Source organism: Panthera tigris, chromosome A3 (assembly GCF_018350195.1).
Source record: "Panthera tigris isolate Pti1 chromosome A3, P.tigris_Pti1_mat1.1, whole genome shotgun sequence".
NCBI classification, from domain to species: domain Eukaryota; kingdom Metazoa; phylum Chordata; class Mammalia; order Carnivora; family Felidae; genus Panthera; species Panthera tigris.
Window position 1 is genome coordinate 73415500 of NC_056662.1, and position 28000 is coordinate 73443499.

The 28000-nt window shown below is 37.4% G+C and overlaps 1 protein-coding gene across 3 annotated transcripts; it reads right to left on the reverse strand.

Annotated features, from left to right (window-relative positions):
* MTIF2 (mitochondrial translational initiation factor 2) lies at positions 1-27873 on the reverse strand. 3 transcript variants are annotated; one of them, XM_042981414.1, is made up of 15 exons: positions 27756-27873; positions 27308-27461; positions 25747-25972; positions 25274-25385; positions 19467-19638; positions 18846-19006; positions 17767-17943; positions 15564-15703; positions 12652-12776; positions 10719-10923; positions 5373-5625; positions 4433-4573; positions 2107-2271; positions 842-982; positions 1-200 (listed from the first exon to the last, which is right to left on the reverse strand). In XM_042981414.1, exons 3-15 carry the CDS (start codon positions 25963-25965, stop codon positions 28-30), a joined length of 2184 nt encoding a protein of 727 aa, XP_042837348.1. In that variant the 5' UTR covers positions 25966-25972; positions 27308-27461; positions 27756-27873; the 3' UTR covers positions 1-27. The 3 variants fall into 3 exon arrangements, with proteins under 3 accessions (XP_042837348.1, XP_042837347.1, XP_042837346.1); XM_042981413.1 differs by having other exon boundaries at positions 27227-27461; XM_042981412.1 differs by having other exon boundaries at positions 27218-27461; positions 27756-27872.
* Positions 27874-28000: the final 127 nt, after the last annotated feature.

The window sequence follows — 28000 nt, forward strand, 5'->3', positions numbered from 1 at the left end:
TTAATTGTTTACATTTTTAATGTAATTTTAAAATCCTGGATTCCAAGAAGTCTTAGCTGGAACTTCTTTTTCTTCATAACAAACAATTTCATCTCCCACTTTAAATTCTACCTTTTCTTCATCCAAACTGAGACCACAGTCCATTCCAGTTTTGACGACTGAAATGTCATCTTTATGGTGTTTCAATGAGGTTAATGAGCCTTAAAATATAAAAACAAAAAAACAAGGTAGGTATATTCAACAAATTATACCTGCTAAGTGCTATACAGTCTGGTGTTAAAAGGAAAATTATCCTGAAAGTCCTAAATTTTACAGTCCTATCATGTTAAATGATGGAACTAAATACTAGGGAAACCAAAGAAAAATGGTTTGCTGTAAGCAAGATGTGGTTTATAGGGAAAGAACTAAATCTCCCATTTCAAAGGTTAGACTAACTTTGCAGAGGATGGCATTGTACTCAAGATTTAAAAAATGAGATAATCCAGGATAAAAGACATTGCAGGGAAAAGGTCAAGGGAAGCCAAGTACAATGCTGTAGATCAGGGGTAGGAGACAGCTGGAAAGGTAATTTGCGGCCAATTTTTAGAAGCTTAGGAAACTAGATTACTGATTTATCAGGCTTGTTACAGGTTATATAGATTACCAGGCAGGACTAAAAATCCTGGAGGAGATATCAGGACTAGTAAGGGAGGGAGCCTGTCACCTGGAGACGAGGTTTGAGTTAACAAAAGGTAACAGCCTGAACCAGGATATGGGAGTGAGACTTTAGGTGGTTACATGGAATCAGTAGGTTTGGGTGACTGGATTTAATATTATAGAAACAGATTGTGATCTTGCTTACCCTTCCAAATAACATGTCCATTACGGATTAATTTAAATTTTTTCTGTTTTTCTAACTGACCCTTTTGGACTCTGCAGCCAGCCACAGGAACTTTTTTCTTCCCTTCTGTTACAGAGAAGGTAGCTAGTATACAAGCCTCACCTTTAGAAAGAAGAGAGCATTAGATGCACACAAAACAAAAGATTCTGAGAAATACATAATTTCACATATTCTTCAGAGCAAGAATTAAAGGTGGGAGAAAAATACAAACTCGTACTGAAATCCTGTTTTTCTCTGACTCTACCAACTTTATTTTCCTGACCGCTCATAGAAACATAAACATGAAAATCCTTGGGTTTTCTTGGAAAAGAACCTGCTTGCCCAAAAAAATGAACAAGGGAAAAAGAAATTCACTTTTTTAGCTGAAAATGCACTAGAAGGTAACAGTTTACTGTCTGCTCTATGAAAACCTAGTTTTCACCTGTCCCTCAATATATTATTCTTGAAGAGAACATCTGTCATCACCTAATTTTAATCTCCCCATTGATAATTTATATTCACTTAAATACTGATTCTGTGACTCAGCTTAAAGCTTAATTCTTTTCACTGAAAATTAAATTCCAATAATGACATGGTATCACACACTATAATACACCGATTTACTGGGGTTAGTGTTATTTGGCTGATGGAAACCTTTGTATGACTCAAAAGTTTTCCAAATTGTGCCTTAGCACAAGAACATACAAATCTCTGTATGGTCATGTTTAGCAGATCAGAAAAGCCTAAAATAAATCTCTGGACCATAAGAACAGATAAAACGATTCAGTCCATCTCAAATAAATTTAGGTTTCCATCTGGCCAAGGGATATGCTAGGAAGAATATTTCTAAATACGTGATATTTAAATGTAAAATTAACTATTCTCATGGTGGACTTCTCGGCCAACTCCAGGACAAAATCAGTGGCTCCTTCCAGAACACTGTATATAATCTTCATGCATCCCATCCCAGTCTAATTTATGTTATAATTAGTTGATGTCTAAACCTTAGGGCAAGTTCTTACTGCCTAACTTGCCTTTGTATCCTCAGGGCCAAAGCATAGGCTGCAGAGGGCAGGTTTATAATACATAGGAAGTTACATTGAATATATCATTTTTTCTAGGACACAGGCCATTTATTGGAACAGTGAAGGTATTTCAACAGTGAACTATAATTCCCCTAAACTTTGCTTTCAAGTGTTCTTCACAGCACCTAAGATATGAATGTTTAATATTCAGTGAACACTCACCAATTGGATGCTCTTCCACAATGCAAGGCAATCTGCTGCTCAGTTCTTCTTGCAAATCTTCAATTAGGCGGTAAATGATTTTGTGAAGTTTAATTTTTACTCCTTTTTTTGTAGCAGACTTCTGGATAACATTGCCTGCATTCACATTGAAGCCATATATAACACCTGGGAAGCAGAAATAGAAAAAATAAAGTAGCACAAATATTGTATTAAGGACTTTTCTTTCAAGCAGAAACTCAAATCTAAATAGTTTTATTTCGGGCAGCCTGAGTGGCTCAGTAAGTTAAGCTAAGCGTCGGACTCTTGGTTGCAGCTTAGGTCATGATCTCTTGGTTTATGGGATTGAGCCCCATGTCTGGCTCTGTGCTAACACCATAGAGCCTGCTTGGGATTCTCTCTCTCCTTCTCTCTCTCTGCCCCTCCCTTGCTCACTTGCATGCTGTCTCTCAAAATACACTTAAAAACAAAAAGGTTTTAGGGGTGCCTGGGTGGCTCAGTCAGTTAAGTGTCCAACTTCGGCTCAGGTCATGATCTCACAGTTCATGGGTTCAAGCCCCATGTTGGGCTCTCTGCTGACAGCTTGGAGCTTGAAGCCTCCTTCAGATTCTGTGTCCCTCTCTCTCTGCCCCTCCCCGGCTCATGCTTTCTCTCTCAAGAATAAATAAACATTAAAAAAAAAGTTTTATTTCCTTCTATGTAAATTAAAAGGGGTGATGAAAAATTCTGTAATTTTTTCTCATAAAAACTAGTAAATTTTCAAATTAACCAAAGGATTTTATAAATACTATTGTAGCTTGTTTAACAAGGAAAACTTCTTTATAATTTTTAAACCCATTAATTTAAGAGACAAAAGTACCCATACTGTGCAAGGCAGTACGCTAAACAAAACTTTGATTTTTATACCAGAGAAATAAGAAAACGAAAATTGAATAGGGCTGAAATATTTTTACATTATTTTAATAACAATTGTATTACTAAATTATAAACTTATTGTCTACAACTTTTTGTGGTTTATTCTTAGATATTCAGCTGGCCAAAAGATGCTCCAAAATAGTTACTAAATTGGTAAAGTTTAAGAGTTATTTAAGAAATGAAAGAAATTCTATGGAGTTGACTATTTTGCCAAAGAACAAATAATACATTTAACAGCAAATACCTTAGAGGGAATAAAAAGCAAAACACTCCTGTCCTTAAACAAGTGATAAAAATGAAAGCAAACAAGTTAATCAAGAGAAAAACACAACCACCTTGAAAGTTTTATCATTAAGAAATCATTTAACATGATACCTGCATTACATAGTATAGTGCTAGGCTGGTCAATGCCTAGAAAATACTTTGAATTAGCCAGTACTGGGGCACCTGGGTGGCTCAGTCAGTTAAGCGTCCGACTTCAACTCAGGTCACAAGTTGGAGCCGCACATTAGGCTCTGTGCTGATAGCTCAGAGCCTGGAGCCTGCTTCAGATTCTGTGTCTCCCTCTCTCTGCCCCTCCCCTGCTCACGCTTTGTCTCTCTCTCTCTCTCTCAAAAATAGATAAAAACATTTAAAAAAATTTTTTAAATTAAAAATAAATAAAAATTAAAAATGAATTAACCATAACCAGCATTACTATTTAGTAGAAGTGACATCTAATTCTAAATAAGTACAGTCATTAAGTACCTCCTTCCTAAGTGATTCATTAATTAATAAAATGTTGGTGCCTTGCTAGGTGTTAGACTTAAAAGTGAGTCATGAGTCACCTTTTTGTATATCGTAAGTTCAACTAACAGTCCAGTCCCCCTACCTTCTAGGCATTTAATTAAAGCTAAAAACTGTTTGCTTAAATAGTGCATATACTAAAGCTAAAGACAGCTTTTAATCTAAGAAAGATTTATATAATTATCAATAGACAAAAAACAGACAAAAGTAAAAGATGAAGTAAAATACTGAACAGGCTGATTACAGTGTCAGGAGCATTCAAAAGTCTAAATAAAAGATACAGAGAACCAACCTTGGATTGGGTGGGGAAATGGGAAAGGCAGTAACTATCTTTATTTATAAATAAATAAATAAATAAGTAAGTAAGTAAGTAAGTAAGTAAAATCAAAAACCTTCTGGGACTTGAAAGAGTTCCCCAAGGTTGTAGTGTGAAAACAATGAGTGAAGTTATGGCTGCAATACTGCGCATCCCACTGAGCTCAAAGGCTGGGACTCCACTAGAGCAGGAAGGGCGATGCTGATAAGGGTAAAGGGCAAGTTGATTAGCCAAGCTACAAAAGACTGAAGGTAATGGTTCACAGTGTGTTCTAGGGAACACAGTTAAACAAACAGGAAATAGAAATCTTACCATGAAATGTTTCAGCAAGGTTAACATCATTTTCACTGACATCACCCACACCAAAATGTACTAATTCAAGTTCACACTCATGTGAAGCATCATAGGTATCCATAATGTTCACAATGGCCTCAACAGAACCATCAACATCACCTAAAAAAGTATGAAATTACTGGTGTTAAGAGTTAGACATTAACAGACACAAAATGACAAAAATCTATTTAAAGTCATAATAGGAATGGCATTTACCACTTTTATTTAGGTTTAGCATTATAAACATCTATTTAACTTAAGTATTTAGAACCAAAAGTACATTTACAACAAAACATCAAGAAAAATGTTTATTAAAATCTCTCCCAGTGAGTCATCCAGAGTTCATGAGTTCAAGCCCCATATCAGGCTTTCTGCTGTCAGCACGGAGCCCACTTGGGATCTTCTATCCCCCTCTCTGCCCCTCCCCTGCTCGTGTTTTCTCTCTAAAAAAGAAATAAACATTAAAAAAAAAAAAAAAAAAAAAAAAAAACCTCTCCCCCAGTGAGACATGGGCAAAAAGGAGGGCAAAAGGTACAACCTTCCAGTCATAAATGTCATGGGGATGTAATGTACAGTACAGTGACTATAGTTAATAATACTATATTATACATTTGAAAGTTGCTAAAAGAGTAGATCTTAAAAGTTCTTATCACAAGAAAAAAAAGTTTTGTGACTGTGTATGGTGATTAGACTTACTGTGGTGGTCATTTTGCAATATATACAAATATCAAATCATTGCTATATACCTGAAACTAACATAATGTTATATGTCAATTACACATCAATAAAATAAATCTCCCCCAAAATACCAAAATAATTTTAGCTTAAATTTAATGGCCCAAATTAATTGTGAGAATGAAGAAATATACATATTTATAATACAAAAATGAGTAATGAAGTAAAATCTTTCCAAAGTCACCTTTAATAATTATAGGAAGTACATTTGAATCCTTTTCTTCTTTCTCTTTTGTCTTTAAGGGTTTTTGTTCTTTTTTTTCTTGGTACTTTAGAAATGATCTCTCCTTCCAATGCAAAGTGCCATATTTCTCACGGGCTTTCCGATGTGCTTCTTGGTGTTCCTTTCGCTTTTCTTCTATTATTTTCAGATTCTCTTTGTTTTTCTCCTGTTCTTGCTCATACTTCCGCCAGTCAACAACTTCACGTGCCCTAGGCTTTACAGGGGAAAAAACAGGCATTATTTAACTAAATAGAAACCAGCATCTTATGGATTAAAAAAGCTTGATGTTTTTCCCCAGCTTAGCTTGGTCTAACTCATATATGAAACCACTAATTTTATAAATTTTGATAAACTTACAAAACTTTAATCTAGGGTCTTTGTATACACAGATGATTTAATTTTTAAATATTACCTCAAATTTTTAAAAATTCCATAGCCAAATTATAAAATGGCACCACTGGCCCTCTCATAAGCCTTTATAGTCTATACTTATTTGTTAACACAAATATACTTATTTGGTAGAAAATTAGAGAATATTTAAAATCACTGTATCCCACGATATATCACAGTGAAACTGGCAAGATACAAAAAAAAGAGAGAATTCTGAAAGCAGCTAGGGACAAACAGGTCTTACTTAACCTACAAGGGAAGACACATAAGGGTCATAGCAGACCTGCCCACTGAAACATGGCAGGCCAGAAGGGAGTGGCAAGAAATATTCAATGTGCTGAATAGGAAAAATATGCAGCCAAGAATCCTTTATCCAGCAAGGCTGTCATTCAAAGTAGAAGGAGAGATACAGGCTTTCCCAGACAAACAAAAACTGAAGGAATTCATGACCACTAAACCAGCCCTGCAAGAAATCCTAGGGTTACCCTGTGAGTGGAAAGCAGCAAAGACTACAAAAGACCAAAGACAACACCACAAGCATGAAACCTACAGATAACACAATGACACTAAATCCATATCTTCCAACAATAACTCTGAATGTAAATGGACTAAATGCCCCAATCAAAAGACACAAGGTATCATTGTGTCTAAAGACACAATGGATAAAAAAAGAAGATCCATCTATATGCTGCCTACAAGAGACTCATTTTAGACCTGAGGACACATTCAGATTCAAAGTGAGGGGATGGAGAACCATCTATCACAATATCGGATGTCAAAAGAAAGCCTGAGTAGCCATACTAACATCACACAAACTAGATTTTATTTATTTAAAAAAAATTTTTTTAATGTTTTTATTTTACTTTTGAGAGAGAGAGACAGAGTGTGAGTGGGACAGGGGCAGAGAGAGAGGGAGACACAGAATCTGAAGCAGGCTCCAGGCTCTGAGCTGTTGGCACAGAGCCTGATGTGGGGCTCGAACTCACAGACCGTGAGATCATGATCTATGACCTGAATTGAAGTCAGACGCTTAACTGACTGAGCCACCCAGGTGCCCCCCACACAAACTAGATTTTAAAACAGACTGTAAGAAGAGATGAAGAAGGGCATTATATCATAATTAAGGGGTGTATCCATCAAGAAGAGCTAATGATTATAAATGTTTATGCCCCTAACTTGAGATGCCCAAATATATAAATCAGTTCATCACAAACATAAGCAAGCTTATTGGTAATAATACTGTACTTGTAGGTGACTATAATACTCCACTTACAACAATGGACAGATAATCTAGGCAGAAAATCAATAAGCAAACAATGGCTTTGAATGATACACTGGACCAGATGGACTTTGACAGATATATTCAGAACTTTTCATCCAAAAGCAGTACATTCTTCTCAAGTACACATGGAACATTCTCCCAAAGAGATTACATACTGGGTCACAAAACAGCCTTCAACAAATATAAAAGGATGAAGATCATACCATATATATTTTCAGACCACAACGCTAAGAAACTTGAAATCAACCACAAGAAAAAATTTGGAAAGCCTCCAAACATATGGTGGTTAAAGAACATACTACTAAAGAATTAATAGGTCAATCAGGAAATTTAAAGAAGAAATTAAAATATATATGGAAACAAATGAAAATGAAAACACAACAGTCCAAACCATTTGGGATGCAACAAAGGCAGTCCTCAGAGGAAAATACATCACAATCCAGGCCCATCTCAACAAGCAAGAAAAATCCCAAATACAGAATCTAACCTCACACCTAAAGGAACTAGAAACAGAGTACAAAGAAACCCCAAGCAGAAAAGAAATGATAAGGATTAGAGCAGAAATAAACAATATAAAATTTAAAAAAAAAAAAAACAGTAGAACAGATCAATGAATCTAAGAACTGTTTTGAAAGAACAAACAAAATTGATAAACTCCTAGCCAGACTTCTCAAAAGAAAAGAGAGAGGACCCAAATAAATAAAATCACAAATGAAAGAGGAGAGATCACAACCAACACCACAGAAATACAAACAATTATTAGTGAATACTATGAAAAATTATATGCCAACAAACTGGACAATCTGGAAGAAATGGACAAATTCCTAGACACCCACACACTCCCAAAACTCAAATGGGAAGAAACAGAAAATTCGAACAGACCCATAACCAGTGAAGAAATTGAATCGGTTATCAAAAACCTCCCAACAAGTAAGAGTCCTGGTCTAGATGGCTTCCAAGGGGAATTCTACCAGACATTTAAAACGGAGTTAATACCTATTCTGCTCATGCTGTTCCAAAAAATAGAAATGGAAGGAAAGCTTCTGGACTCATTCTATGAAGCCAGCATTACCTTGATTCCCAAACCAGACAAAGACCCCACTAAAAAGGAGAATTACAGGCCAATTTCCCTGAAGAACACAGATGCAAAAATTCTCAACAAGATACTAGCAAATCGAATTCAACAGTATATTAAAAGAATTATTCACCATGATCAAGTGAGATTCATTCCTGGGCTGCATGCCTGGTTCAATACTCACAAATCAATGTGATTCATCACATTAACAGAAGAAAGGATAAGAACCACATGACCCTGTCAACAGATGCAGAAAAAGCATTTGACAAAATACAGCATACTTTCTTAATAAAAACTCTCAAGTAAGTTGGGATAGAAGGAACGTACTTTAACATCATAAAAGCCATATATGAAAGGCCCACAGCTAATGTCATCCTCAATGGGGAAAAACTGATAGCTTTTCCCCTGAGATCAGGAACACGACAGGGATGTCCACCCTCACCACTGCTATTTAACATAATCTTGGAAGTCCTAGGGTCAGCAATCAGACAACAAAATGAAATAAAAGGCATCCAAACTGACAAAGAAGAAGTCAAACTTTCACTTTCCACAGATGACATGATACTCTACATGGAAAACCCGAAAGACTCCACCAAAAAACTGCTAGAACTGAAACATGAGTTCGGCAAAGTCACAGGATATAAAATGAATGTACAGAAACCAGTTGCATTTGTATACACCAATAACAAAGCAACAGAAAGAGGTATCAAGGAATCGATCCCATTTACAATTGCACTAAGAACCATAAAATATTTAGGAATAAACCTAACCAAAGAGGTAAAAGATCTGTACACTGAAAGCTACAGAAAGCTTATGAAAGAAATTGAAGAAGACAAAAAGAAATGGAAAAATATTCCATGCTCATGGATTGGAAGAACAAATATTGTTAAAATGTCGATACTACCCACAGCAATCTACACATTCAATGCAATCCCAATCAAAATGGCACCAGCATTCTTCTCAGAGCTAGAACAAACAATCCTAAAATTTGTATGGAACCACAAAAGATCCCAAATAGCCAAAGTAATGTCGAAAAAGAAAACCAAAGCTGGAGCCATCACAATCCCAGACTTTAGCCTGTACTACAAAGCTGTTATCATCAAGACAGTACGGTATTGTCACAAAAACAGACACATAGACCAATGCAATAGAATAAAGAACCCAGAATTGGCCAACTAATCTTCGAGAAAGCAGGAAAGAGTATCCAATGGAAAAAAGACAGTCTCTTTAGCAACTGGTGCTGGGAGAACTGGACAGCAACATGCAAAAGAATGAAACTGAACCACTTTCTTACATCATACATAAAAATAAATTCAAAATGGATGACAGGCCTAAATGTGAGACAGGAAACCATCAAAATCCCACAGGAGAAAAAAGGCAGCAACCTCTTTGACCTCGGCCACAGCAACTTCTTACTTAACATGTCTCCAAAGGCAAGGGAAATAAAAGCAAAAATGAACTATTGGGACCTCATCCAGATGAAAAACCTTCTGCACTGCAAAGGAAACAATCAACTAAACTAAAAAGGAACTGACAGAATGGGAGAAGATATTTCTAAATGACATATCAGATAAAGGGTTAGTATCCAAAATCTATAAAGAAATTACCAAACTCAACACCCGAAAAACAAATAATCCAGTGAAGAAATGGGCAGAAGACATGAATAGATACTTTTCCAAAGAAGACATCCAGATGACAAACAGACACATGAAAAGATGCTCAACATCACTCATCATCAGGAAAATACAAATCATAACCACACTGAGATACCACCTCACACCAATCAGAGTGGCTAAAATTAACTCAGGAAACAACAAATGTTAGTGAGGATGTGGAGAAAGGGGAACCCTCTTGTACTGTTGGTGGGAATGCAAACTGGTGCCCCACTGTGGAAAATAGTGTGGAGATTCTTCAAAAAATTAAAAATGGAATTACCCTACAACTCAGCAATAGTACTACTAGGAATTTATCCAAAGGATACAGGAGTGCTGATTCACAGGGGCACATGTACCCCAATGTTTATAGCAGCACTATCAACAATAGCCAAATTATGGAAAGTGCCTAAATGTCCATCAACTGATGAATGGATAAAGAAGATATAGTATATAACAATGGAATACTACTTGGTGAGGAAAAATAATGAAATCTTGCCATTTACAACAATGTGGATGGAACTAGAGGGTATCATGCTACGTATGTCTTCACTCATACACAGAATTTGAGAAACTTAACAGAATACCACAGGGTAAGGGACGGAAAAAAGTTACAAACAAGAGGGAAGCAAACCATAAGAGACTCTTAAATACAGAGGACAAACTGAGGGTTGATGGGGGTGGGGGGTTGGGGGTGCAGGGAAAATGGGTGATGGGCATTGAGGAGGGCACTTGTTGGGATAAGCACTGGGTATTGTATGTAAGGGATAAATCATGGGAATCTACATCTGAAGGCAAGACTACACTGTATACCCTGTATGTCAGTTAACTTGACCCTAAATTATTAAAATAATAAATAAATAAATAAAATCACTGTATCATGTATATACGAATTAAGCTTGATATACCTCAGATTCTACTTCAAGAATTTCATCTCCTGCAGAAGGGAGGTCTCTCCAGCCTACAATTCCCACTGGCATGCTGGGACAGGCCTCATGGATTGTTTTTCCATTCTCATCAAACATTAAGCGTACTTTTGCCCAACTCTTTCCAGCAACCAGAATGGAGCCTCTCCTCAAAGTTCCTCTTTGAATTATAGCTGTAGTAACAGGCCTAAAATGAAAATAAACATATATATTCGTAATGCCATAATCAGGAAGTAAGCACTTTCTTAAGTAGAGCAAAGATATCTTTACGAGACTAAAATATATATATACTATGTACACACAGGGTTAACCCCACTACTTCTCAAGAAGTTTTTCATACTATAAAAACATTTCTACATAATTGCCAAAAGGTAGAAGCAAACCAAATGTCCATCAACTGAATAATAAAGAAAATTCAGCGTATACATACAATGGAATATTATGCAACCTTAAAAAAGAAAGCCCTGTCACATGCTCCAACATGAACGAACCTACCATGAGGACATTATGTTAAATGAAATAAGCCAGTCAAAAAGGACAAATACTGTATTATTCTAGTCATATGAAGTACCTAAAGTAGTCAAAATCATAGAAACAGAAAATCTAAAGATAGTTGCCAAGGATTGGGCGTTGGAAGGAGGGGAAATTAGGGTTTCGTGGGTATAGAGTTTCAGTGGGGTTTTTTTGGTTGTTGTTGTTGTTGTTTGGGGTTTTTGGGTTTTTTGGGGGGTTTTTTTGGTTTTTTGAGAGAGGGTGCAAGTGAGTGAGGGGCAGAGAGAGGGAGAGAGAGAGAGAATCCCACGAGGGGAGAGAGACAGAGAGAGAGAGAGACAGAGAGAGAGAAGAGACTGAAGCAGGGCTCACCCAAAGCGGAGTACAAGCTCACCCGAAGCAGGGCAAGAGCTCACCTGAATATGCACAAGCTCACCTCGTGTGGGACTTGAACCTAAATTGTGAGATTATGACGTGAGCCAAAGTCAGATGTTTAACTGACCGAGCCACCCAGATGCCCCAGAGTTTGTTTTACCAGATTAAAAAGTTCTAGAGACCTGTTGTACAACAATGTGAAAATACTTAATATTACTGAACTTAAACATGGTTAAGACGGTAAATTTAATGTTATGCTTATTTTATCATGCTTTTAAAAAAAAGGAAAACAAAACACATTTCTTATCAGCTTATGGCAGTGGAGGATGCAGTTAGCTGAGTGTTCTGACAGAATGCTAATCCTCTTTCCGTAACTAATTTGTTAAGAAGTGAAACCTCTTGCTGATAGGGAGAAAAATTAAAGAGAAGAAAAACCCAAAGACCTTCCTGGATAGAATATTAATGGGTAAGGACATAAAGAATTTAGAAACCCTGAGGGCAACATTTGCTATTTCATTCCAATTTGTCAGTCTATGAGGCTTTATTTATCAATTCAGTTAAGTCAGTGGAGAAAAATATTCAAACAAACTGAACTACTTATACCATTAAATGTGACTAGGAGATATATAGATAGCTATGGCTACTGGTAACTGCATTTAAAACAAAATTTTTAATGTTTATTGTTGAGAGAGAAAGTGCACGGGGGGGGGGAGTGTGCAGAGAGAGAGAGGGAGACACAGAATATGAAGAAGGCTCCAGGCTCTGAGCTGTCAGCACAGAGCCCTATGTGGGGCTCCAACTCACGAACTGTGAGATCATGACCTGAGGCGAAGTAGAACGCTTAACTGACTGAGCCACCCAGGAACCCCTGATAACTAAATTTTTATGTTCCATGTGCTAATGCAATAAAATGCTTTTCAAAACAAATGCTTTGAAAATATTGTCCATGTCTAACAATAATATGCAATAAAATAATGCATTGTTACATAATCAAGCCACAAAAACAATGAAACAAATTATTAAAAAGCAAGCATTTTAACAGTCCTACCCTCTTCCTTTGTCCGTGAAAGATTCTATTACTGTTCCTTCTACTGGACCATTGAGGTCTGCTTTCAGTTCTAACATTTCTGCCAGAGCAATTGTTGCCTCTGCCAAAGCCATCAGATTATCGCCCTTTAATAACAAAAAAGGGTGTTAAGATACATAAATAAAATATTATCTGTAAATGTAAATACCAGTGTCAGAAAGCAAAATAATCCTAGACAGTTATATCATACTTTTCTCTTTAAGCATTAAAAGCATGAATCACCCAATCAGAAAGAAGGAAGGAGGCCAGGAAAGGAGGAAGCGGGGAGGGAGGGAGGGAGGGAGGAAAAAACAAAGGAAGGAAAAGCAAGAAAACCTGATCCAGGGACATATCTTTCAAGGAAGAAGGGCGATTTTCTTTTCTTTTCTTTTAATGTTTATTTATTTTTTAGAGAGGGAGAGAGGAGAGAGAGAGACAAAGCACGAGTGGGGGAGAAGCAGCAAAACAGGGAGACAGAATCCGAAGCAGGTTCCAGGCTCTAAGCTGTCAGCACAGAGCCTGACGCGGGGCTCGAACTCATGAGCCATGAGATCATGACCTGAGCCAAAGTGTGATGCTCAACCAACTGAGCCATCCAGCCACCCCAAGAATGGTGATTTTCTTAAAAGGAAGCCCACTAGTGGTGCTTATTAATACCCCTTCATAAATACATGCTTCATGCATTCTCCTCCATCTGTCTCTACCATTGCGTTCTCTTCCTCTCGCTTTCTTTACAATGCTACTTGACATTTGAAGTTCTAGCCAACTGAATAAGCTTTCACATCTATTATTTCATTCGATCCACTCAAGAATGCTGTAAAATAAGTAAATCAAACATTGATTAGATGATTCTTTCACCTTTAATGATCTATGGTTACTAGGCATTCTAGGGCTCCAAGATCACACAGCTGATTAACTGATGATGGAACTCAAACTGATGGGCAAGGGATTTTTCCACTCTCTGTCAGTTAAGAGGCTGCTCAGTTGTCAGAGTATAAAACAACGGAGACAAGCTGTTTGTAAACAATACAAAACAATACTTTCCTTACCCATCCAAATATTCCCAGTCTTGATTTAAAGTTACAAATGCTACTCTGAAAAGTAGAGCTGGGGTGTTTCTTTGCATGAAATAGTCCTCTATCTCTACTTGGAAAAAAAGGCCTCATCTTTCTTTCTGCCACACCCTCCCAATTCCCTCCATTCCCCAGAAATCATCTCTGCCATGCGTAAGCAGCTTTACATTTACCTACTCATCTCAAGGTATCTGGGCAGAAAAGGTGGCTGTGTCTTCAAATGTTTTAATCTTGCCATCTGGCTTTCAGAGTGCAACAGCAATTGAGGTATAGTGGAAACATAATAAAGCAAGGTGGCATTTCAGAGTTTCAGAGAAAAAGAGGCCTGGCTTCAATATCAATGAAGGCATGATTGCTAAGCATCCTAGAAGTAACAAATTTAGTAAAATTAAAGATAAAATGAGACTTATTTAGAGGAAGGTGGCCAAATACAGTACCATCCCCTCAGTAAGTGATCTGGAAAAAAAAGTATTGTAGATTATATATGAACCATGGAACATGATAAGAATGGACAAAAAAGGAAATTGTTACTTAGCAACCTGTACAGGAAAAGAGAACTGCAAAATGCTGTCACAAAGCAGGTACTCAGCTTCCTTGGTGTTTTTCAATCAGAAAAGAATAATTGGTCATTTAAAGGAAAATGGAGAGGCACCTGGGTGGCTCAGTTGGCTTTAAGCATCCAACTCTTCATTTCTGCTAAGGTCATGATCTCACAGTTCCTGGGATCTAGTCTTACTTCAGGCTCTGCACTGACAGCACGGAGCCTGCTTAGGATTCTCTCTCCCTCTCTCTGTCCCTCTCCCACTCACACTCTTTCTCTCAAAATAAATAAATAAATAAACGTTAAAAAAAAAGAAAAGAAAATGGAATTCATCATAAATAACAAAACTTATGGCAATTTAATTCATGGAAACATTGAATCAATCAATAACAAACTGAACCCAAATGTTTTATCTTTGTATTAGTGAAATTTTTATGTTTAAATATCTCTTAAATGCCCTAAAACCTATTCTGTAATTTTTCAGTATAAAAACAAGTACTTTTTATTACAAATTGGATTTCATTTCTGCTTTAAAAAGTCTTCAGCAGCTTACTATTACGCTATGCCTACAACATCCACCATGTGTTCTTATACTTAGAATAAGCATTAGGAGGCACCTGGGGTGGCTCAGTCAGTTGGGCATCTCACTTTGGCTCCGGTCAGGATCTCACTGCTCGTGAGTTTGAACCAGCATTGGACTCTGCGCTGACAGCTCAGAGCCTGGAGCCTGTTTCAGATTCTGTCTTCGTCACTCTGCCCCTCCCCTGCTCGCTCTCTCTCTCTCAAAAATATAAAAACAAAACATAAAAAAATTAAAAAAAAAAAAAAGAAAAGCATTAGGTCTGGACTTGATCCCTGACTGTTCTGTTGTATAACCCTAGACTGGTAACTGACCTCAGAAAGCCTAATTTCTTTTTTTCTTTCTTTTAATGTTTATTTATTTTTTGAGGTAGGGGACAGAAAGAGAGGGAGAGAGAGGTTCCGAAGCAGGCTCTGGACTATCAGCGTACAGCCCGACAGAAGGCTTGAACTCACGAACTGTGAGATCACGACCTAAGCCAATGTCGGACAATTAATTGACTGAGCCACCCGGGCACCCCAGAAAGTCGAATTCCTAATCTGCCAAACCAAGATAATGATGCTAGCCTTGCCTAGTACACAAAGGGTTTTTAAACAACAGAAATTATATATGTCCCGATGTTCTTTAGGTATAGTCCCCTATGTGCATTATGAACAGCAGTCCCAACCTAACACATCATCTCTGAGGTGCCTGCACTTACCGTGAGTGCAGAGATGTGCACTGCTTGAACGTCACCTCCATAATCCTCACACACTACATCATGAGCTAGCAGTTCTTTTTTCACTTTTTCAGGATCAGCCTCAGTTTTGTCACATTTGTTTATAGCAAGGACGATAGGAACTGAAGAGTTAAAAAGAATGCAAATGAGGATACCTTCAATTCCAGGTATTCACAGTGAAAGACACCAACCTTTTCTAGCTTTCTCTTTACTGAGTAGATGTACTAAACTACAAGAAAGACCTAAAAGACCTGCTTTAGACCCCCTCATCTTTCTGCACATAAAGGAGGATTCTGGATGTGAGATGTCAAAATTGTAATTATAAGCAGATTCTGAATTAAGAACAGATACCTAAGATGAAAACAAACAAACAAACAAAAACAGAATTTGGGTAGAGAAAGGCCTATCTGTAAGACTGAAAGCAAGATCAGCAACTACACTGAAGATAATCTGCAGAAAGAAAATTAAAAAGTCCAGAAAAGATTCTAATTCAATTCTAACACTACTAGATCATTTGCCTCTTCTTTTGAGGAGCTATTAACTCATTGAAACCCAACATCTTACCCTGGGCTGAAACGAAGTAGCACTGTTGTAAACTTACTTTCAGGATTTACGGCAATTCTTTATTAATATATACTTTAGTGACTGACATATAGTAGATTCTCAATAAATGTTTACTGAACAAATGAACCAAATAATCTTATAATCTACTTGTCTTGATCACTAGACAAATCACATAAAATGTTAGGAGATAATTCTCTGGTTGGGTTTCACCAACTGTGCTACAATTTTCTCAGGTATCAAAGGAAGAAAAATTGAAAACAGAAACAAAAAAGTTATCCACAACCTACTATTATGAAAAAGTACATTCCATATGGATGAGATGGAACTTAAGGGACAAGAGAACAGGAATAGAAAGCATGATGTAAGAAATTTATCCTATCTCAACAACTGCTTTGCTATGGATCCCTGGCAAATTTATCACCCTCTTCTTTTTGTTATATTCCCTATGTTCATTAAGAACATAGTCCATTCCACAAAGGCAGTTTTGAAGAATTAAAAAGAAAAGAGAGTAACACTGGAAGCTAAAAGAGCAGATTTCAAATGTGGACATGTTGCAAATTAACTGTAACTGGAGGCAGTTCCTGCCATTCTCGGTTCTTAGTTTTCATGCTGTTAAGAACTGGCGTAGGGGCGCCTGGGTGGCGCAGTCGGTTAAGCGTCCGACTCCAGCCAGGTCACGATCTCGCGGTCCGTGAGTTCGAGCCCCGCGTCAGGCTCTGGGCTGATGGCTCGGAGCCTGGAGCCTGTTTCCGATTCTGTGTCTCCCTCTCTCTCTGCCCCTCCCCTGTTCATGCTCTGTCTCTCTCTGTCCCAAAAATAAATTAAAAAAAAAAAAAAAAAAAAAAAAACGTTGAAAAAAAAAAAAAAAGAACTGGCGTAGATAGTGATTCTCAAACTTTTTTTTCTCTTGCCAACAAACGTAAGGGAATATGATGTACTCCATCAAGGTACATTTTCTCAAGGTAACAGTATTTTCTCAGTGAGTGTAGGGTAATATCAGAATAAGAATGAATGAACAAAGTATGTGTGTGTGGGGGGGGGGGGGTAGTAGCTATTACCACAGTTTCTAAATAGAGAAGTGATTTTTAAAAAGTTTCAATTTTATACCTCTAAGAATTTATGTAAAGCATACGAAGAAAAAGTTTCTCTTTAGAGAAGAATTCAAGATAATAAATGAACAAGGAATAACAGAATTAGAATATAACCATTTTGCAACTCCTAATGTTAATAGGTGATGGGTATGTAGTTTATTATTCTATTCTTACCTTTATAATTATTTAACATTTCCATAACAAAAATTTTTAAAAAGTCATTTGCGGTTATTACATTTTCACACCATGCCAACTAAGTAAACAGTATTAGAAGGACTGTATTTATGGTCACAGGTCCCCAGCTGACTCCTGCTACACACTTTTTAGTAGTTACATCTGTGGGAAAAAATTCAATCATCTTTGAGCTGTATCTGTAAACAGGCATAATAATCCTGGAATTGCCAGGTAGATTAAATGAGCTACATGTAAAGGGCACCAGAATAGTGACTTTTTGTAGATCTTTAAAAAAAAAAAAAAAAAAAAAAAAAAAGCAACTGCTTTCCTGATACACATAATCAGCCACACAGTACCTTGAGCATCTTTGGCATGCTTAATAGATTCTACAGTTTGTTTCATCACTCCATCATCTGCAGCTACGACCAGTATGACAATGTCAGTGACCTGAGCACCTCTGGCCCTCATTGCTGAGAAAGCAGCATGTCCTGGAGTATCAAGAAAGGTGATCTTTTCCCCAGAAGGCAGAGACACTGTGGAAACAGAAATCCAAAAATACTAAGGACTCAAATGTGTGCTTTCTTAATACAAAGGAATATATGTGAAATTATCAAATAGAATCAATAATTCCTTAAAATAATTTATTCCTCCCATTAATTTTAATTGGGAACAATACAAATCATTATTTCACACTGAAAAATGATAACAAAGCAGTGAAACCTTTAGTGTTTTCTTTTCATGTTATAATTTCAAAGTAAAACTTTTTATATTTTTAGAACATATTTTCATAAATGTACCAACTGGTATCTATTCTGGAGAGAGAACAGACTGATAGTTATATAGGAAGTTTCCCCTTCATTAGCTACACAATTGCCTTAAGCAAAAGGCAATTTAGTACATAGTTAGTAGCTCAGGATTTGAGCCCAAACCCAGCCCAAACCCAGCCTTGGATGTAAATCCTAGCTTTGCCATTTATTAGCTGTATATCTTGAACAAATAACCTATCCAAGCCTCAGCCTCCTTATCTGCAAACAGGGGTATTAATACGTACTTCGTGATGTTGTGAAGATAAAAATAAAGCATATAAATAAGGGGCTCACCACACCACACACCACAGTGCTGGGCACATGCTAGTTGCTCAGTAATGGTAGCTGCTATTTAATTACTATTATGAACATTACTGTAACCAGGCATTGAACAATTTTAAGTTCATTAAGCCAAACTAAGAATAGCCAGAATAAAAATATAATTTTCTTCTTATAGAATGTACAAAATAACCTTTATTAACCAGCTGCTCGATATTTCATCAGACCAACAGCCTTAAGCTTTAGACTGTCCTTTTACTTTTAATTTGTGTATCTCATGTTAGGACACTTGGTTTAAGAAAACAGTATGTGGGATTCCCAAGCACACTGTAAGGTAATTTGGGTCATACCAAGAAAGGCACCAATGTGCTGAGTGATGCCTCCAGCTTCCATTGCTGCCACTTGAGTTTTTCGCAGTTTGTCGAGTAACGTCGTTTTCCCATGATCAACATGGCCCATTACAGTAACAACTGGGGACCTTGGGGTTAATAAAGCTGGATCTGTCTGAGGCCTACAATTAACAGCAAAGGAGTTTCATTTCTTAAATATCTTTATAGCCAATGAAGTGGTTTGCAGTCATCTCTGTGAACTACCACTAACAATACAATCCAACATTCAGCTTTGATTAGATATAACTATCTTCCCCTTCCACACACATAATAACCTATGACAAAACATGTAATGACTGCCCATGCACAGTTGGCATCTTCAAAACAACAAGCAGAACTGAATAAAAATTTTAAATTCAGGGTCAATATATACACTCAACAAACTAAGAAAAACAACCCTTAGAGTTTGATAACCTGAATATATTTAAACACTCTGATGTTTTAAACACTTTGAAGAAAAGTTTAATCTATATTCCCATGTCACTTTAATTGCAAAAAAAATTTTAAAGCAAATCTTTCCATTATGAAGTGTAAGTAAAACTAAGTGGTCTTCTTTCCGCAATATACATGGTTAAGTTTTACCTTCTTACAGCATCTTTATTTTCTCTGACTTTGTCCTGTTTTAATTTGCTCCATTTTAACTTCATCCCCGCCTTCTTTACCACCTCTTTGATCCAGACTTCATCTAAATGTGAGTGTGCTTCTAGTGAATCTATGTCAATAGCGGTGTTCATTAAAGCTTCATACACACAATCTGGGTGGGAGAGAAAAAACCTTTTAGGATCATGAAATAAATGTTCACAAAAGTGGCCTCTATTAATAAATCTCAATATAAACAGTATACCCAATGAGAGGAATTAACTATTTAAGCTGTTCCTCTGTTAACAAACCACAAATAAGCTGAAAAGAAAATAATCTTTAAAATATGATTCATTTATATTAACATTTCTACATATTCATAAATATGTGAATATGCACCTTATGAATGATCTGAGCCACCAATAAAACATTATTAGGCATATTGTATACATTTAATATTGAGCAGTTCTTTGAAAACTTGTAGTTACATATGTCATGTCTATACAAATGTGTATGTATATATAGTTGATATTCATTATTTGCAGCAGTTCTGTTCTATAAACTTGCCATGAACACTAAATGAGCAACTACTAAACCATCATTCCAAGGAAAAATATAAGGTTAGTAGGTTCCTTCAGCTCCTGGTCACATCTTCATTAGCAATCAATACATACCTAGTTTTATGTGTTTCTGTTTTAAGACACCTTATTTAATGTATTCTGTTGATTCATTAATACTGAACGCCCAGCCAAAAGCACTAAAAACAGCGCATGAACAAAGCTTATCTAACACATGCATTTTCTCTGTAAAGCACACTACAGCCTTCTTGCAGTTAGTAACACTTCACCATTAAGCTTAGGAGCCATTTTAATCAGCAAAATCAACAAAAAGCATAAAAATGTAAAAATGTGGCACTGAATAAGCCACAAAATGACACTTGTTTGCAGCATGAGAGCTAAAGCAAGAAGGCAGAATGTTGCCTTGTTTAACCTCAGCTAGGAATGTGTAATTGGGTAACTCAAATTTTTCACTGCTCCACACATGTCCAGGAATGACTGCAAAAGCAGTGTGAATACTGATTTTGGGGCTACAAATACATTTTAGAGAATCTTCCAATACAAAACCCTCAAATAACGAGGATCAACTGTATGTACACACACACACACACACACAATCTCCATATATACACACACATATAATTAATTAATTTACTTATGTTATCTATTTATGGTCTCCAAAAAGTCTTGAAATGTAAGAAAAATATTTACTTGGTATTCTATTTTACATAATGTACTTTGTTTTCATTTCAGTCATACTTCCTTGTGGATGATAAATGAATGTATCGGTCAATGAAATAAGTTTTATGTTTCCAGATGTTCAATCACCCTTTAAATATATATTTTGAGGGCCGCCTGGGTGGCTCAGTCATTTAAGCATCTGACTTCAGCTCAAGTCATGATCTCATGGCTCATGAGTTCCAGACCCGCATTGGGCTCTGTGCTGACAGCTCAGAGCCTGGAGCCTGCTTCAGATTCTGTGTCTCCCTCTCTCTGCCCCTCCCCCGCTCATGTCTGTCTGTCTATCTGTCTGTCTCTCTCTCAAAAATAAACACTGAAAAAAATTTTAAATATGTATTCTGAGAGACACATATGAAAGAAAGGCATCCTCAAATAAACAGAACATTATACTAAAAGAATATCTTATGCAGTAGTGTGCAGGTAAATGTTTACTCAGAAGACTCTCCAAAAAACAAAAAAAAACAAAAAAAAACAAAAAAAAAACCACCCTAATTATTATAGCATTTCCCAATTTCCACAGTGCAAATACTCCCAGATGGTTGATTTCAGCTATCAACATGAAATCACTGAACACAGAGATGTAAAGAGATGCACAGTAGCATACCATTACATAGAATTTCCACCATATAGGTACATAGGCATAAATCACCTCAAAAACACATAGCAAAATGCAGTAAAATAAAAAGAGGTTTGTTTTTTTTTTTTAGTTTACTTATGTATTTTGAGGGTGGGGAAGGGCAGAGAAGGAGGGAGAGAAGGAGAGAGAGAGAGAAAGGGAGAGGGAGAGGGAGAGAGAGAGGGAGAGGGAGAGGGAGAGGGAGAGGGAGAGGGAGAGGGAGAGGGAGAGGGAGAGGGAGAGGGAGAGGGAGGGAGAGAGGGGAGAGGGAGAGAGGGAGAGGGGGAGAGGGAGAGGGAGAGAGGGAGAGGGAGAGAGGGAGAATCCCAAGCAGGCTCCAAGCTGTCAGCACAGAGCCCTACATGGGGCTCTATCTCACAAACCATGAGATCATGACCTGAGTCAAAATCAAGAGTCATATGCTTAACCAACTAAGCCACCCAGGTACCCCAAGAATGAAGGGGTTTAAGGAGTATTTATTACCTTTATGATTTATGTTACCTTTGTTTATGTTTATGATTTTTAATGGAAGCTCACATACTTCCTTATAAATTAGCAACTGGCTCAAAAGTTGGTGCAAGCCAGCTCCACATATCACTGATCCTATTCTGTAATAATGCCAAGAAATCCTTTCCTATATATAATCCCACAACATCCTTTCCCAAGAAAATACATTTTAAAAGAATGATACAGGGGCACCTGGCTGACTCAGTTAGAAAAGCATGCTACTCTTGATCTCAAGGTCATGAGTTCAAGCCCCACACAGGGTCTAGAGATTACTTAAATAAATAAAACTTAAAAAAAAAAAATGATACAATGCAAATTTTCTATATGGATATGCTCTCATAGAACAATAAAATTCTAAACATATACATTATAATGAATACAATTCTAACAATGCTAAAATCCCTAATAATCCAGTAAATACTTTTCCAATATGATATCCTAAACTTTTTTTTTAAATGTTATTTATTTATTTTGAGAGGGCGCAAGCAAGTGAGTGGGCATGCACACGAGCAGGGGAGAGTAAGAGAGAGGGAAAGGGAGAATTCCAAGCAGGCTCTGCACTGTCAGCACAGAGCCCTATGTGGGGCTCGATCTCAGGACCCGTGAGATCATGACCTGAGCCAAAATCAAGAGTCAGATGCTTAACTGACTGAGCCATCCAGGCACCCCTGATATCCTAAACTTTTGAAAGGTAGCTTATACAAAGATAATCTCTTTCCCTTTATATTAAATGCATTTAGTATTAACATATTATTTTATCTTTATCTAAGACTTAAATATTTACAAATAGAAAAGTACCCAAAGCATTTCAACCACAGATATTACATCCTAAGTTATTTTAATTGACATAAAGGAAAAAATATATACTCACATTGCTAATTTAGTAGTTAAAAATATTCACCATCTTTAATTCAAATGAGAAGTAAATATAATATTAAATAAGCTTCAAATAGAGCTTTTATTTAAATCATGGCATATCAGTTTTGGGTCTAGAACACTGATCCGTGATTAAATTCATATTTCAATTATACTATTTACTTGGTAACACAGAGGAATTATTATAGTTATGGGAGTGTGTGAGGGGGGGAATGTTAAAAAAAAAGAATCCTCATCTTTTAGTGATAAATACAGAAATATTTATGGAATAAGTGATATATTAATAATTGTCACTGGCTTCTGCATACATTATACTTATATTCCATTCTTACAGCTTTCATATATGTATGAAAACTGCCAACAATAAAAGTTTTAAAAATCAAGTATATTATCAATATTATCTATAAAATCCTACCAATATAGTTTTCCTTGGAAAAAATATCAATGATACAGTCATATCTATTTGTTCTCTTAAAGTTTTCTAATAAAATGATTATATAATCCAACTGCAAAGTTATAAAAATGCAAGACTGGGCCAATTTTCTATTCTTTGTGAGGATGCACATATACAAAGAGTGGTGGCACTTTCAGGCTGGAAACATATTACAATTCTAGCTCTGCCCTAGAGCTCTGCTGTAATTTACAAAATAACAATTCTTGAGAGATAATTTGGTCTGTGAATAAAAGCATGACCTCTGTAGCCATACTCCCTGAGTTCAAATCCTACTCTACCATATACTAACTGTGGCAATTATTCATCCTCTCCATGCCTCAGTTTCTCAACCTACAAATAGGGATAATAATTACACCTAACTCTTGTGCATTATGAGAATTACATGAGTTAATATACATAAAGTATTGGTACATGGTAACAGCTCAGTAATATGAGTTATTATTATTAATTGTTTTTCTTTTTGCCAAGAGTCTGCTTCACTTGTCACTTTATTTCGCTACAATAATAGGCTATTTCTTATTTACTGAATTTTATTGTCAGCTTATAATGAAAACTCAAATTTTGTTCCAATAATCTTAAATCGGTAATAAATGCACCAAGAGTGCAATGAAGGAATTTAAAAAATGACAACGATGCTATACATTTATAAACAAAAACAGTATTATTAAAAGCTATTACTATAGGGTGCCTGGGTGGGTCAGTGAGTTAAGCACCCGACTCTTGGTCTTGGCTCAGGTCATGATCTCACGGTTCATGACTTTGTGTACTGTGTCCAGGCTCTGTACTGTCAGTGAAATTCTCTCTCTCCCTCACTCTCTGTCTCTCCTGCGCTCGCACTCTCTCTCTCAAAATAAATAAAGTAAACTTTAAAAAAAATTTACTACTACAAATATTTTTCTGCTGGCACTACAGATATTGTCACAATGAGTGAAAAAAGAAAATCAGGGGCGCCTGGGTGGCTCAGTTGGTTAAGTGTCTGACTTCCGCTCAGGTCACGATCTCAGGTCATGGTGTCACAGTTCATGGTTTGAGCCCTGCATCGGGTTCTATGCTGACAGCTCAGGGCCTGGAGCCTGCTTCAGATTCTGTGTCCCTCTCTCTCTGCCCCTCCCTGGCTCGTGCATGCACACACGCTTTCTCTCACTCTCTGTCTCTCAAAAATAAACAATAAAAAACAAAACAAAAAGAAAATCAGAAAATTATAGAACAACAAAAGGATAGTAAGTATAAATAGAGTACTTCAGACCAAAAATATTCTTTGGACTCAGTCTGTGTTGAGCGTGGAGCCTGCTTAAGATTCTCCCTCTCTTCCTCCCTCTGCCTTTGCCCTTCTCCAGAGTGCTCTTTGTCTCTCAGAAAAAAAAAAACAAAACAAAACTCGGGGCACCCGGGTGGCTCAGTTGGCTAAGGGTCCAACCTTGGCTCAGGTAATGATCTCTTAGCTGAGTTCAAGCTCTACAATCAGGCTCTGTGCTGTCAGTGCAGAGCCTCCTTCAGATCCTGTCTCCCTCTCTCTCCACCCCTCCCCAGCTCATGCTTTTTCTCTGTCTCAAAAATAAAAACATTAAAAAAATTTATTTTTTAATTAACCCATTAAAATAGTTTGGGGTACCTTGTTGGCACAGTTGGTTAAGTGACCAACTCTTGATCTTGGCTCAGGTCATGATCGGACAGTCTGTGACATCGAGCCCTGCATAGTGCTGACAGCATGGAGTCTGCTTGGGATTCTCTCTCCCCCCTCTTTCTTTCCGTCCTCCTTCGCTCAGGCTCTCTCTTCTCAAAATAAATAAAGAAACTTAAAAGCCTACAGAATTTCTGAGAAAGAAGGGTTACTCCAGATAAAATTTTTTCCACCATTTTTGGCAAAGACAGAAGAAACGAATTAGAGTCTGTGACCTCAAGTGAAAACTATGACCTAAAGTGAAAACTATTAGAATGATTTGATACCTTTTTAAGCCATCAGTCTAATTTTCATCTTTGAATGCCTTAGTCTCAATGAAAATAAGATACCAGGTATGCCATGTTCCCATATTTTTCCTTATAAAAGTATCTGACCCACCTATGTCTTTTTCCATTGCTCTGGCCAGTTCCCCAACAGTCATTCCAATCCATACCTCCACTTCTTTTTTGAATTTTGGTGAAGACAATGGAGATTTCTGTGCTCTTTCTTCCTATTAAAAATTCAGAATGCAATAGAAGAAAAACTTTAAGTGACAATGTAGATTTATTCTGGAATATCTACCACAATCACAGCTCCTATTTCTACCAAGTAACACTCCCATAAGTAGTTAAACCTTAGACTAAAATTTAAAATCCTACATCCTTAATTCACAATCATACACTGATTTCCAGGTAATCAAATTCATCCACATTACTGAACAACAAAATAAAACTTCCTTTCTTCACAAAGATGTACTGCCTCAAGTGTAGCATTAAGGAATAAAGACAAAACACTCAAAATGAATTTCTACTCAGAGCTATAGGAACTTTCACCTCAGACCAAGTAATACAGTAACTAAAATCTGTAACTACCTTCTTTGTTACTAGAAGCCTATATTGAGATAGAGCCGCGCCAACAAATGGGTCTATTTGCCAGGGTCGGATGCAGAGCTGAGCTGTCCCCACTGGGTAAGCAGATGAAAACACAGGACTCCACTGTGCTAACATTCTTCTTTGACCCAGGCTGTGCAGCTGCCTAAAGACAGTGTGATATCGTATCAAGTTCTCCAATTTCAGTATCTTCTGGTTCATGTTTCCCCTGGAAAAAGTTTTAATATTGAGTTAATATTAAATTCAAGTTAGCAAGTATTAATTGGATATCTACTACATGAAAAGCACTGTGCTAGAGTTACATGAGTAAAGCTGGGTTTCTGCCCTGAAAGAATTCAGTCTAATCAGATGGAATTCTAATCAGGTGGAATAACTAACTACTCTTTAGATGTTAACCATCATTATTGTTAATGTCTCTACTATGATAGAACTGAAATAAAACTTACAAAGGGATTTTTTCATTCTTGAAACATCAACTAACAAAATCACGAGAGCGATTTTTCTAAAATGCAAATTTGAACTCAGCTCTTTTTGCTGAACATCCTCCAGTGGCAGGCCATTATCCCATTTCACGTGCCACTTCAACACGTGTTATTAAGGATTATTTATCTGCCCTCTGCTAACCTCTCATTTCATTGCTTACACCCTTATAGCACCTCACTCCTATCTCCAAGCTTTCGTTATTTTGACGTCCCCCCGCCCCGTAATCTTCAATGGCTTGCCATCTCATTTTTGAACCTTTGCATATGCTCTACTTGAAATTGTCTTCTTTCAACCCTCACCATTTTTCCCTCTTCCTACCAACCCCTCCCAAAAAGAAGATGCTTTAGAGTGGGAAGAGAACACTTCATACATATCTATTGAATAATGCCTTTTGAATATCATTCTTGGAATGACAGAAGACTTACTTGAGAGAAAACTGCAACAGAACTCAGTGTAGTTCAGAACTAACAAAAGTATAATTACTTTTCTCCTCGAATGTTCTATTCCTTCTGCTCTCAGGACTGCATTTCTACAGCTTTGCTTTACAGTTTTTGAGGAAAGGAGTAACTAAAATAATGTGAGGTGTACATATTCTCCTCAGCAAACATTTCTTGAGTACCATCTTTCAGACATTGTGTATGAGGATGTTGATTCAAAGTTTAATAAGCCAGAGTCCTGTCGTTCAGAGTTTATTGTGCCAATATAATGATTCTCAGGCACATTAAACACCTCAAGAATGGCACATGTTAAAATTTTTACTTAGGTACGAGTCCGTGGACTAAGAAGTAAACGGATTCCTTTAGGAAGCATTTTTAAAATGAGTCTAAACCCAGACCTGACAAGGGCATGGATTGATGGAATGCGAAGAAAGGCCCTACATGGGGATTAACCAAAGTACAGAAAGCTAACTGAGGCAGGAATTAGAAAACACACTGGTGGCAATAATCCAGGTGTGGAAACTGGAAGTTACCTCACTTACTACTTATTCCACGCTCCTCATTTTATAGAAAAGGAAAACGGGGAGTCCAGAGAGGTCAGAAAGATTTCTCCAATGTCATACCACCAATTAATGACAGTCAGGCCTAGAACCCAGGCTGTCTGACTCCCAATTCGGTGTTCTTTCGCAGCTAGGATCTCGTTATGGAATCTGAAAAAAGATGTTGGTGCGTTGGTGGAAACGTCTGAATGTAAGACCTGTCAGCCTTGGAACTTATCTGAAAGGCAAAAAAAAGTCATTGTATAAGAATGACGGCTCTGGGGTGGCTTCGCCTCGAACCGGGCCCAGAAAACCTTGGGCCCAGGACAGGAGGGACGCGCGGGAAGAGGGGGGCAGCCGGCCCCTTCTGGGCAAATAACGCTTTCGCTAAACCTCAGCTGGGGTCACGCAGGGATTAAATGAAACGCGGAAAGGCTTCCGATTGCTCCGTGTTTACGATCGGTGCCACTGCCACTTCAGGGCAAACAATACACGCCCCCTCGGGACGACCCGGCCAAGGAACCCCACTCACTTTGCTGCTACGTTAGGTCCGGGGTGTCCGGATTCTGAGATAAGGCGGAGATCACCTTGCGGACCGGGACTGCAGTCCCACGGTCCGTTCCCGAAACGGTCCCCGTGACACTTCCGGTACCGCCGGAAGCGGTCCTCTCCGGAATTCGGAAGTCAGAATCAGACACAGTGGCTGCGCCGGCGAGGACTGGGGTTGCCAGAGGTGCCCCGTTGGAGGCCGCGGAGTGGGGGGTGGGGGGGTGGGTA